Source organism: Tachysurus fulvidraco, chromosome 26 (assembly GCF_022655615.1).
Source record: "Tachysurus fulvidraco isolate hzauxx_2018 chromosome 26, HZAU_PFXX_2.0, whole genome shotgun sequence".
Taxonomy (NCBI): Eukaryota; Metazoa; Chordata; class Actinopteri; order Siluriformes; family Bagridae; genus Tachysurus; species Tachysurus fulvidraco.
Genome location: NC_062543.1, coordinates 14,562,054 through 14,574,553, shown reverse-complemented (window position 1 = coordinate 14,574,553; position 12,500 = coordinate 14,562,054). Strand labels below are relative to the sequence as shown.

The window sequence follows — 12,500 nt, the reverse complement described above, 5'->3', positions numbered from 1 at the left end:
GTGTTTATGATATCCATCGATATTTAATCCTGTTGTCTTGTGCCTCTTGTTTGCTGAGTCTTTGTCTCCTGTTTGTTGTCTTCGGGTTGTTGTTGTTGTGTGTTAATAGTGTTTTCAGCTTTTTGTTATTCCCTAATAAACCAATTTTTTATGTCCCTGCATATCCCTGCATCCATATTCCTATTCCCATCCATCCACCCATCATCCATCCATCTATCCATTCAAACACACAGCCATTCTATCTATCTATTTATCCGTTCACATCCGTCAATTCCAAGTGTTTTATTGAAAGTAACACTTCTGGTTTGGCCTTATCTATCCATCTATACATCCATCCAATCCTCCACTTACACATCCATCAAACTATTTACCTATTAACACTCCTGTACATTCAGTGAGTGAATAGCATAAGTTATCCATCCATCCATCCATCCATTTTCACTGTGTCTCAGTGTCAATTCCATACAACCCAGCAGTTTGGGCTTCACTGACACCTCCATAAGGTACATTTACTATTCATCTCCTCTCTCTCTCACACACACACACACACACACACACACACACACACACACACACACACACAATGACTCACTGAGCCTTATTCTGGTAACGAGAAGTGACTGTTGTGGGTTGAGTCACCTAGTGCTGTTGTAGGGATTCCAGCATTTAATCAAAACTCAGTGTTGAATCAGTAAAAGAGAAAACGAGAGTGTGAGAGAGAGAGAGAGAGAGAGAGAGAGAGAGAGAGAGAGAGAGAGAGAGAGAGAGAGAGAATTAGATCATATACAAATCTATTACCTTCATCTCAACGTAACCTTATTATTTAATGTCTCTGCAAGATTCTCCCTGATGTTAGTGAAGTCTACGCAGCAGTAAAGACACTGTGTGAAAGTGTAGGCACGTTAATCCTGGCTCACTGCACGGTTTCTGACATTCAGTCTCCCTCTTGTGGCTCAGGAGGCGTTGGTACGTCACCACGCTGCGTTTCTCTGCAAAACATCACCCACTTTCGTCCCCTTGTCTTATGTGTCGTCTTTCTCACAGTCCTGATTTCCACTTTATATTTTCGCCTCATATTTGAAGCTGTAGCTTGAAGTTGGTCTGCTTTTTGTTTAACGACACTGTGGATTTTCTTCTTTAACCTTCTAAAAAGGGGGGCATGGTGGCTTAGTGTTTAGCACGTTCGGCTCACACCTCCAGGGTTGGGGGTTCGATTCCCGCCTCCGCCTTGTGTGTGTGGAGTTTGCATGTTCTCCCCGTGCCTCGGGGTACTCCGGTTTCCTCCAAAGACATGCAGGGTAGGTTAATTGGCATCTCTGGAAAATTGTCCGTAGTGTGTGTGTGAGTGAATGAGTGTGTGTGTGTGGCCTGTGATGGGTTGGCACCCCATCCAGGGTGTATCCTGCCTCGATGTCCGATGACGCCTGAGATAGTCACAGGCTCCCCGTGACCCGAGAAGTTCGGATAAGCGGTAGAAGATGAATGAATGAATGAATGAATGAACGAATGAATGAATGAACGTTCTAAAAAGAAAAAGGAAAAACAGAGACTACGACTGTTTGCAGCTGCTATAACGAAAGTGAGAAGGACAATGTGAGAAGGAAGTGTAATGATGTATTTATGACGGGTGCTGCGATTAAAAGAGATGTAAATGAAGACACCTTTTATTTATTTATTTATTTTTTGGTTTCACTTCATCTCAGATTTATTGTTCTTTGGCTCTCTTTGTCATGTAGCGAATTACAAAAAAAAAAAAAAAAAAAAAAATACATCTTAGAATGAAAACGAGACGGAAAGACCAGACAGCTTATAGTACGCAAAGCCGGTGTGCTCAGATCACGCATAGTGTTAAGTGTTTCTGCAGTGTTTCTGTCTCCACCGGAATTTAACATCTTCTCACCAAGATGCTTTCATAGGAAGAAAAAGCTTTCCAAAACAAATCCATACATTAAGAGAGATATTTCTAGCTACTCATTTAACACCGAAGTAACGGCACCTTGTACGAGACCACGCGTGTTTTCTATTTAGATGCTGCTTTGATCTCTGTGTGCTTTGCCTTATATGGAGTACTGTGGGCGTGGCTAATTGTACAGGAGAACATTAAGTCGAATATTGATAATCGAGGCTTAAAACTTTGCAGCGGTGTTACAGGAATGTCTATAAAAAATGTTCTGGGTACCGAAGAGTGCTTTTAGTGTGAGATCTGAACACGTTAGATTTCATTTCCTTTTTCTTTAGGAATTAGTGCAAATCCAGGCAAGATGCTAACTGCACTTAGTGTTCCAGTCTGTAAATACGTCTACATTTGTTGGATACGCACTAAGTATCGACGGCATAACGTAACTTCGTACATATAAATACGGCATAAATGCAAATTGGCTTCATATGAACACGGATGAAGTTTACAGCCCGGCGCCCGGTTCGTTTAAATACTGACTCGTCGGCAAGCACGCAGCACGAACGGCTAGACGCGCTTACCGCAAAGGTTACCCAAAAGGTTCTCTCCCAAAAAAAAAAAAATTACTATTAACTGAACTGAGGCTTCTCTTAGGTCGAAAGTACGGCATCCGTCTCCATCCAAAAACTACACTAAAATTCAGGATCAAAAGTTGTGCAAAAAGAACTCAAAGATAAGGAGGATAATTTGAAGGATGAGGGAAGGGATTCTTAACATGTACATGTAAAAAAAAAAAAAAATGACATCACACCATAATTATAAACAGGACTTCAGCTGAATTAAAAAAGAAAGGGAAGAAATGTTTACAGGAATCCACAAAACATAATCAACCAATGAAATCTACAGGAGGGTGGACGATGATGAGCGAAAGCTTGTGTATGTGTGTGTGTGTTTTACTTAGTGTTCTTGTGTGTGTACACGTGTCTTGTGCTGTGTCTGTGGGTACAATGCCCATTTTTGCAGATGCACTTGAAGGAACCTATAGTGTTCACACAGCGGGCGTTTTTACACGGGTTTAAGCGGCTGATCCCTCGTTCCGTACACTCGTCTATATCTGCAGATTCAGAGAGAGAGAGAGAGAGAGAGAGAGAGAGAGAGATACTGGTATTAGGCAGGGTCTAACTCAAACACAGCTCCTGCACTGTATCTAGTGGTCTGTAGAATGATTGTTATACAGTGCCAGTGAAATGATCCTGGTATCATCTGATAGGGTCAAAAATTAAGCAGCCGCCACAAAACTTAGGGTGTTAATGTTTAATGAAATTATTTGTCTTTCCGTTCGACATGTTTGTGTACACACTCACCTACACAGCGCGTCCGTGAATGATCCAGTCTAAAGCCCGGGTTACACTCACACATGGTACCCAGGTACGAACGGACACATCGCCCGTTAGCACAGCTGCACTCGTCTGAGTCTTCCTCTGAACTGTCCCGCTCTGAACGAGAGAGAGAGAGAGAGAGAGAGAGAGAGAAAGAGAGAGAGAGACACACACACAGAGAGAGAGAGAGAGAGAGAGAGAGAGAGAGAGAGAGAGAGAGAGAGAGAGAGAGAGAGAGTAAGAGAGACAGAGAGAGAGAGACAGAGAGTAGATAGAGAGAGAGAGAGAGAGAGAGAGAGAGAGAGAAAGATTTATCTTTAACATTGTGCTACACATTTGACTTACAAATGTTTGTTCATGGCTCTGAAATCTGATTGGCTGTTGGGGAATTCACCTGGGTTATAACTGAAAGGTGCTACGAAGTCTGAGTCACCGTCCGACTCGGTCTCCAGGTGCATCTCACACAGCCTGTTAAAGATCACTGCAAGAGAATGTAGAAAAACTTTAATACAGCACAAACACGTAGAGTGCAGGAGAATAATGCAGTCTGTAGTCTGTACTAGAGGCTGACATTTTTTCGGGATTCCCGCGGGTCACGGGAATCCCACGGGATGGGAAACAAAATCACTATTAATCACGTGACTGGAACGCGACAGGAAAAAACGTCAGCGGGAGTGGGCGGGACCGGGAACACACAAATATACCTTTGATATGGCTGGGTAAATGAATTAATGGGAGCGGGAGGGAATGGGGGTCATTCTTCTGGGATTGGGACGGGACGGGATTTTCCCCAGTTTTTTTTTGCGGGAGTGGGAGGGTACTAGTCCGTACTCATGTGACCTGGCCAACGGCCCAATCTTTAGAACCAAAAAACCACGGTTAAGCTGGAAATAATGTGTGGTGCGTATTAAACATAAAAAAACATATTATACATCTGCTCAATAAACAGATCATTGTTTCACTCTCATAAGTTCCCTTAATGCCATCGTCGACCCATCGTTCCGTTATCAACAACCTCTCATCTCGTCTCGACTTCCCCTCATCAAGCAAGTGGCCACTTGAAACGAAGCACAATTCCAGAGAAGAGGATTCATCGTTCCGGGAAACTTATATCTGACCATGTGGCGCTTTTTTTTATTACAGCAATCCCATGCCAAATAGTTCCTGCAGAAAGCTCATCTAATCGCTGAGTTTCCAAGAATCATGAACTATAACTGGATACTAAAAAAAAAAAAAATCGTGTAAAAATGTTAAGTCCATACAGTTGTTACATGAATAAAGATATTTTTGTGGTGGAGAAACATCTAAGGTTCCTAATGTTTTAATAAAGGTGTTGGAGTTCCTGAAAAGGTTCCTGGGTTCCCCTGGTAACACCTGAGTTTCTCAGTGGAAAAGATCACGTTCTTTTGGACTTGAAAAGTACTACTGTTAACATACTTGAGTTTCTCGACCAGAAACAGCACCCTCTACAGGATCGGAGAAGTACTACAGTTAACTCACCAGAGTTTCTTTGAGGGCACGTGCGGCATTCGGGGCCCCAGCCGTGACCGTAATGGCAGCAGCACTCGGAGTAAGTGACTGCCAGCCCTGGCCGTGGGACGGTACAGATCAGGTCTTCGTCCACTTCTTCAAAACAAACATCCTTATGGGCTGCTGTACGGTCTGATAGGGAGAGAGAGAGAGAGAGAGAGATGGATAGCAAGAGAATGCGAGGGCACAGAGAATAAGAGACAGAGGTAATGGGATAATGAAGAGAAAGAGAGAAGAGAAGAGAAAAGAAAGACAAACACACAATAAACACAAATGGGTCCTATCCTACAGAGTACACCACTAAATACAAGTCTCGAATCAAACTAGTTTAGCACTCGCGACTGTGCACTGAAACTCGACAAGCTGCAGGAGGCAGACGATAAACTGTGATCTAACTGGCCAGGTTGTGGGGCGAGCAGGAGTGGGGTTACACACCGTCGTAGACGCACTGCTTGAGTGCGGCGCTGAAGGTACGCGGCTGAGTGCAGATGCAGTGGAAGGAGCCGGGAGTGTTCACACACCTCCCGTTCCTGCAGTATGACGGGTCCAGACACTCATTCACATCTGAAAGGGTCACCACAGACATTACTGGAAAGGAACAGAGAAGTCCGGAGAGAAAGTAAGAACGAGAGTGAGAGAGGGAAGAGTGGAGTAATAAAGAGAGAGAGAGAAAGAGAGTGAAAGACAGACAGACAGAGAGAGAGAGAGAAATAGAAAGAGAGAGAGAATTTGGGAAAGGAGGGAGGAACAAGAACGAGAAAGAAGCAATCAGAAGCACACAGGTTTGGGTGAGATATGCATCAATACAGTCGCTAACGATTAGGCTGCTAATTATGGGGCGTAATTCACATCTACGTTTTCTGTGAGGAGAAATTAGAATGTAGGGAAGGAGTCTCCGGTTTTAGTGTCACTTCATTGTCCTATAACAACACACCCCGATGTGTTACGGTCGTATGACACGTCCCTACTCACACACAAACAAATTACCCATCATGCATCATGTACATGGTGAGTCTGTTCTAAGTGCACTCACCGGCCTGTTCCTCCGGCGTGACGCAGCTGTTGCGGTCGGTGCCGAGGATCCAGGGCGGTGTACAGATGCAGTAGAAAGAATCCTGCGTGTCCACACATCGTCCGTTTTTACAGTTTGACGGGTCCTGACATTCGTTTATGCCTAAACACACACACACACACACAGTTACCCAAAAAAGTGTGAAGTTACCTCGATCGATTCCAAGGCAAGTTACCATTAAATAAAATTAGCGAACGGTTAAAGCATCTCCATTACTGCTAGCATAAAGTTCTGCTCTCCGATTTTCTCTCCGCAACACCTGTGATTTTATTAGCCAGTGCCTCAGAAACCTGGAACTGTCTCAGAACAAGAGCAGGTTTTTTCCCCTCGCACATGGAAAAAAAAAAAACTAAATCCCAATCCAGATGTTGAGTGGAACAGTTTCTGATGGAGTGATGGACACTGTGATCGCCTCTGTGGTGGGCTGTGATCCGCTTACACACACTCCATCAGTGTCAAGAACGTGTTGGAAATTTAATGAAGGGCTTAAGTTTGTAAACACTAGGTTTTACTCTCGGAACCGCTAACCGAAGGTCGTTCAAAAGATTTATGTGTTAGGTAGTTAATAACAAGGCTCATTATTTAGTGACAGCTAGGACTGACTGAAAAATAACAACACACACACACACACACACACACACACACACACACACTCCAAAGGTTACAAAGACCAAGATTTTGAAGCTAACTTGCTAGGAGTGCTTGCTTGCTAGTTTAGCCTCCTGTAGTCACAAGCTGTTTATCTGTTAACGTCTGATAGCTGTGTTTAGCTACAATAAACCAGCGTGGGATCTTATTTAGTGGTAAAATTGCTTGATGACAATCATTTTGTTTTTACTTAAAGATTTCACTGTAAAAGAAGTTCACATCTGTTTTTTTTTGTTCATGCTAGTTGGCTAGCATTTCACACAGCACTACAGTAGTTACACAACGTCCTCTGGCCTTGTGTTCTGGGGATTTTGCTCTGTATACCACAGCGATATAAAGCTGAAGAAGGAGCTGCTGTGGGAGGAAAAAAATACATTTTCACTTCAACAGCTTCTTTTTTTTCTTTTTCTTTGAAAGACATAAATAAACACCTCAGCATTTTGTCCTCAGAACATTTTTTCGACGTGTGTATAAACTGGACATGTACGTATTAACTTCTGATCATCAACCCACCTAAACACACACACACACACACACACACACACACACACACACACACACACACACACACACACACACACACACACACACACACACACACACACACACACACACACACACACACACACACACACACACACACACACACATACAAAATGAGCAGACAGAACAATCCGGATGAATTCTTTCTCTCTTACTAGCTATCCCCCACCCACCTCCCTGACACACACACACACACACACACACACACACACACACACACACACACACGCGCGCGCGCACTATTCCTCTTTAGTCCACGCTCCTCCCCCACACACTGAAGCTTTAAACTCTCCATTCCGTCTCCACCCCTCAGGCCTCGTTGGCGCAGTAGGCAGCGCGTCAGTCTCATAATCTGAAGGTCGTGAGTTCGAGCCTCACACGGGGCAGAAAATTTTCTTCCACATAACAAACACTTCCACAGTTCTGTGCTCAGTCGCTTTGCCCCTTTTCTGTTTTTCTTTGTTATGAGTCACATTTTAGCTTAATCCAGACAAATCCTCAGGACACACATATGGTTAAGTGATTTAGTTCAGGTGGAGATATTAAGCATCGTTTTGTGTATAAAAAAATATTTTTCAAAGTTAAAAAAAATGCTAAAATGCTAAAATATTTAAAAAAAAAAATCTCTAAATCAATTTTCATTTCTTTCAGGGCATCGCGTTATTAATCTAACAAACATGAATAAAAATAAATAAATAAATAAAACTTGTCCACCATGACGACATACGGTTTAGTTCATGTTTATAGACTGCATTAAAATACAACTGTGTCTTGAAACATAGCAAAAGTATTTACAATAATAGAATAGAAAAAAAATATTTTTTCCCCCGATATTATTATTATTTATTTAATTTTTCAAATGAAATACATTTATGTAAAAAAATATATTTTTACATAAGTGCATTTTATTTGATAATAATAATAATAATAATAATAATAATAATAATAATAATAATAATAATAATATCGAACGTGTGAACGTGACGTAAGAAGGAACACACACACACACACACACACACACACACACACACACACACACACACACACACACACACACACACACACACACACCAATACCTAAGTCTGTAGGCAGGACACACATCTTGTTGCTGGTGTCTGGGGTCCATGGGGCGTTACAGGTGCAGTAAAAGGAGCCACGTGTGTTCACACAGTGACCGTTTGTGCACAGAGACTCATCGTGACACTCGTCCACATCTATTACAGCACAGAAAACAAAAATCTCAGAAAGAGAATCTCTACACATGATCACGTCTGACGTCATTAACCTGTCAGAAAATATCATCTGTATAAAATACACTCTCAGATTCAGTCTTTCCACACGTCCACGTTACACTTAAAGCTGTGAATGCGTGAGCATATACTGCCTCCTGGTGGCCAAAGCTGTAAATATTACTGCCTATGAAGATGCCGTAAGATTTACTGCTGAATTCTTTCCTGCTTTTATTTATTCACCTCTCACAAGTAAAGAATGTTTCAGGGGAAGAAAAATACAGAATTTAATATGCACAGAAAAAAACATGAAGAACTAAAAGACTTAAAGAATTATAATGCTTTATGAGACTCATGATACAGTGCTTAAAATAATAAGTGTTGTTCTTGTCTTTATGTTAGTTAGTGTGTGTGTGTGTACGTGTGTGTGTATGTGAGAGTGTATTTGTGTGTGTATGTGAGAGTGTATTTGTGTGTACCTATACACTCGAGAAGGTTGCTGTCGTAATAGTAACCCTGTTGACAATAACACTCAAATCCGGGCAGTGTGTTTATACATCGACCCTCTTTACAGATTTCATTTGCAAATAACACACACTCGTCTATGTCTGAAGGAGAGAGGATAGAGAGAGAGGAAAGAGAGAGAGAGAGAGAGAGAGAAGAAAGAGAGAAGAGAGAGAGTATTATTTCAATATCAAAAGTCCAGTCAAATAAGGCACAAAAAAATAAATAACTACAGGACAAAAACGTAGAACATGTGTTTGTGTGTTTGTATTTGTGAGATAGTGTGTGTGTGTGTGTGTGTGTGTGTGTGTGTGTGTGTGTGTGTGTGTGTGTTTGTGAGCATTTGTGTTTGAATTTGGGCACAGTGTGTGTGTGTGAGAGAGAGAGTGACCATGTGTGTGTGCCTGCATGTGTGTTTTTATATTTGTGTGTGTGTGTGTGTGTGTGTGTGTGTGTGTGTGTGTGTGTGTTTGTGAGCATGTGTGTGTTTGTATTTTTGACAGTTTGTGTGTGAGAGTGTGTGTATTTGTGAGACAGTCTATGTGTGTGTATTTGTGAGAGAGTGTGTGTATTTGTGAGACTGTGAATCTGTGTGTGTTTGTACTGTATTGTGAGAGAGTGTGTGTGTGTATTTGTGGAAGTGTGTGTGTGAGAGTGTGTGTGTGTGTTTTTGTGAGAGTGTGTGTGCATTTGTGAGACAGTCTGTGTGTGTTTGTACTGTATTGTGAGTGTGTGTGTATTTGTGGAAGTGTGTGTATTTGTGAGAGTGTGTGTGTTTGTATTTGTGAGAATGTGTGTGTGTGTGTGTGTGTATTTGTGGTAGTGTATGTGAGAGTGTGTGTGTTTGTATTTGTGAGAATGTGTGTGTGTGAGACAGTCTGTATGTGTGTATACCTCTGCGCGCCAGCAGGCCGTACCCCATCTTTTCCTCATGGTAAAAGCCTCGTCCCATTGGACACAGAGAGACATACTCCGCTACACAACACACAACACACACACATTACCAAACTGTCCTCACATCTATACATTATTATATAAACTTATATATATGACTCTATACTGACATTTACATTTCTGGCATTTAGCAGACACCCTAATCAAGTTACTTCCGTTTATATTTTATACAACTGAGTAATTGAGGGTTAAGGGCCTTTTTCAGGGGCCCAGCAGTGGCAGCTTGGTGAAGCTGGGATTTGACCTCATGAACATTTACCACTAGGCTACCACATCCCTTATGAGCTGAAGTAAAGCAGGTCATGTTTCTAAAGGAATAGTCCACAATATTTCAATTTTTTTTGATTACACCAAAAAAAAAACCACCCTGTTTTTGTGGACCTCACTTTTATTTGTTAGCTTAATGTCAGCTGACGTCTGTAAAAGTTGTAACCCGGTTGCTTTATAGCGAAGCTTCCAACTGAAACAAATTGAAATAACTAAAAAAAAAAAAAAGTAAATATACAAACATTCAAGTAATTAAAAATTCATCCCAAATATACAAACTAGTGAATATTAATAATTTACATAAAACCTCTGTATAATTCATACGCTTATAGAAATGGAGGGGAAAATCTGCATTACCACAAAAGCCCTTAGAGGTTTAGAGCAGAATGTGGAGGGAAAACCCCCAAGTTTCAGTTTTTATTTCTCTGGATGATAAAGTGTCAAAATTCTCATCTGATTTAATCATGTTTATGCTTCAAATAAAAAAAATATATATTCTAAAAATATATAAAAATATATATTCAGACCCAAAGTATAGAAAATGATAAGGATCACAGGAGTTATCCATAATGTGAAGCTTTTACACACACACACACACACACACACACAGAAACCTGAGAAAAAAGGCCCCCCTCCCCTCCCCCTCTAGTCGCTCTAAAGCAGCTCTGCTTCCCGCTCCACTCAGGCCTCGTTGGCGCAGTAGGCAGCGCGTCAGTCTCATAATCTGAAGGTCGTGAGTTCGAGCCTCACACGGGGCAGAAAGTTTTCCCCCCCAAAAAAATCAGACACATGCGTGAACGTTGTTCCTAATGAGAAAAAAATGAATTAAGACCTAAAGACGCGGTGCACGATGTTTAAAATACAATGTTGACATTTGAAATCACCAGAACAAACACGCCCCTAACCCAAATGGGTGTCACCCCTGTTTTGATAGCTCTGCCCCACACATACATACGTAACCCAGGCAACTATTATGGCGGAACCTGCTGGGGCAGCTGACCGAGGGGATATTTTTTATCAATAAATGAACACAATGAGTAATACTATGGTAATATAAATGTGTTTTTGTAGTACTGTGTGTTGTAGCGTGAAAGGTTTAGCTCCGTTTCACACGGAAGACGACGTTCAACACCTAGAACCCGAGGCAGAGGTAACGGCAGGTATCCGCAATGTCAATGTTTCAATTGCTTTCGGCTAATGTCAGACATGCGCACTGAACACTCTCTCTGCCGCATATTGACAAGACACGCCCCTTTATGCTAATGTCAGACATGCGCACTGAACACTCTCTCTGCCGCATATTGACAAGACACGCCCCTTTATGCTAATGTCAGACATGCGCACTGAACACTCTCTCGGCCGCATATTGACAAGACACGCCCCTTTATGCTAATGTTAGACATGCGCACTGAACACTCTCCACCGCATATTGACAAGACACGCCCCTTTCTGCTCATTGGCCACATGTTTTGTTTTGTTTGTCGGCCCGACTCAGTTTTCTGAAGCGTTTCTCAAACATCCACCTTTAAGTATCTTGAACGTAGACACGTCTCACACTTCCTGTCTCTGTACATCAGTGAATATCTTCATTGTTATTTGACTTGAATGAAATCAGTCAGATTTGTTTCGACCTCCAGAACTCAAAAAGCCAGAATGTCAGAATGTCAGTGAGGAAGAAATTGTGTTTCTGATATAAATCTGTAGCGAGGGGTTCAGTGGAAGAGTCTGTAGTTACAGAAGGTCAGCAGTCACCGATCCAGCTGTTATTGATTTACATTCCTGTTGTTTGATTAATGGCAATATGGACTGAGTGTGTGTGTGTGTGTGTGTGTGTGTGAATACCAGAGTGATAGACAGGGCAGGGGTAAATCTCACAGTGATCCCCCCAGCCCACTCCCACTGAGCAGCAGCATTCCTGTTTGGTCACGTTGGTGGCCAGAACGCTGTCACAGAACACCGTGTCATCCAGGTTCAGGTAACACTCCTTCTTATTGTCCAGATACTGTACCACCTCTGCAGGGGAAACACACACACACACACACACATCATGTATATACACACACATTTATCATAGACACCATAATACGCCTGTTACCCAACACACACACACACAGATGTACCTTCGCAGCTGTGCTTGTCCTCGGACAGAACGAAGCCGTCGTTACACACACACACATATCCGCCCTGCCTGTTCTCACACACTCCGTGAGGTTGGCACAGACTTCTGTCCAGCTCACACTCATCTATGTCTGAAAGATGGATAAAGAGAGAAAGAGAAAATGATTTCAACTTTATTTTGTGTTCAAGCTAAACCAAAGTGTTAATGTATACAGTGTGCACTCTGTGTGTGTGTGTGTGTGTGTGTGTGTGTATGTGTGTGTCAGCACCTTGGCATCTGCGTCCGTTAATGAGCATGTATCCTTTCTGGCACTCACAGCGATAGGATCCCATGGTGTTGATGCAGCGCCCCCTGTGG

At 42.2% G+C, this 12,500-nt stretch overlaps 3 protein-coding genes and 2 non-coding genes across 10 annotated transcripts in view; 3 read left to right on the top strand and 2 right to left on the bottom strand.

Annotated features, from left to right (window-relative positions):
* LOC113636638 (WD repeat-containing protein 87-like) overlaps window positions 1-12,500 on the top strand; it is an 873,260-nt gene that overhangs the window by 299,008 nt on the left and 561,752 nt on the right. The window lies entirely within an intron of this gene.
* The window catches only part of LOC113650946 (kinectin-like), a 683,852-nt gene that overhangs the window by 263,600 nt on the left and 407,752 nt on the right, over window positions 1-12,500 (bottom strand). The window lies entirely within an intron of this gene.
* The window catches only part of ltbp3 (latent transforming growth factor beta binding protein 3), a 35,900-nt gene continuing 25,130 nt past the window's right edge, over window positions 1,731-12,500 (bottom strand). For 2 of the 3 annotated variants that reach the window (XM_047809359.1, XM_047809360.1), the window contains exons 19-30: window positions 12,412-12,500; window positions 12,145-12,273; window positions 11,867-12,037; window positions 9,698-9,778; window positions 8,779-8,907; window positions 8,147-8,284; window positions 5,840-5,980; window positions 5,242-5,394; window positions 4,777-4,938; window positions 3,671-3,757; window positions 3,262-3,393; window positions 1,731-3,011 (exon numbers count right to left, since the gene is read on the bottom strand). The exon at window positions 12,412-12,500 is cut by the window's right edge and continues 31 nt beyond it. In XM_047809359.1, coding sequence (XP_047665315.1) covers window positions 2,851-3,011; window positions 3,262-3,393; window positions 3,671-3,757; window positions 4,777-4,938; window positions 5,242-5,394; window positions 5,840-5,980; window positions 8,147-8,284; window positions 8,779-8,907; window positions 9,698-9,778; window positions 11,867-12,037; window positions 12,145-12,273; window positions 12,412-12,500 — 1,573 coding nt within the window. In that variant the 3' untranslated portion in view covers window positions 1,731-2,850. The remainder of the gene's footprint in view (window positions 3,012-3,261; window positions 3,394-3,670; window positions 3,758-4,776; window positions 4,939-5,241; window positions 5,395-5,839; window positions 5,981-8,146; window positions 8,285-8,778; window positions 8,908-9,697; window positions 9,779-11,866; window positions 12,038-12,144; window positions 12,274-12,411) is intronic. The other variant, XM_047809361.1, reaches the window with a different exon arrangement.
* On the top strand, window positions 7,383-7,455 carry trnam-cau. The gene has a single exon. It is a non-coding gene; the product is annotated as a tRNA-Met (tRNA).
* On the top strand, window positions 10,710-10,782 carry trnam-cau. Its single transcript has one exon. It is a non-coding gene; the product is annotated as a tRNA-Met (tRNA).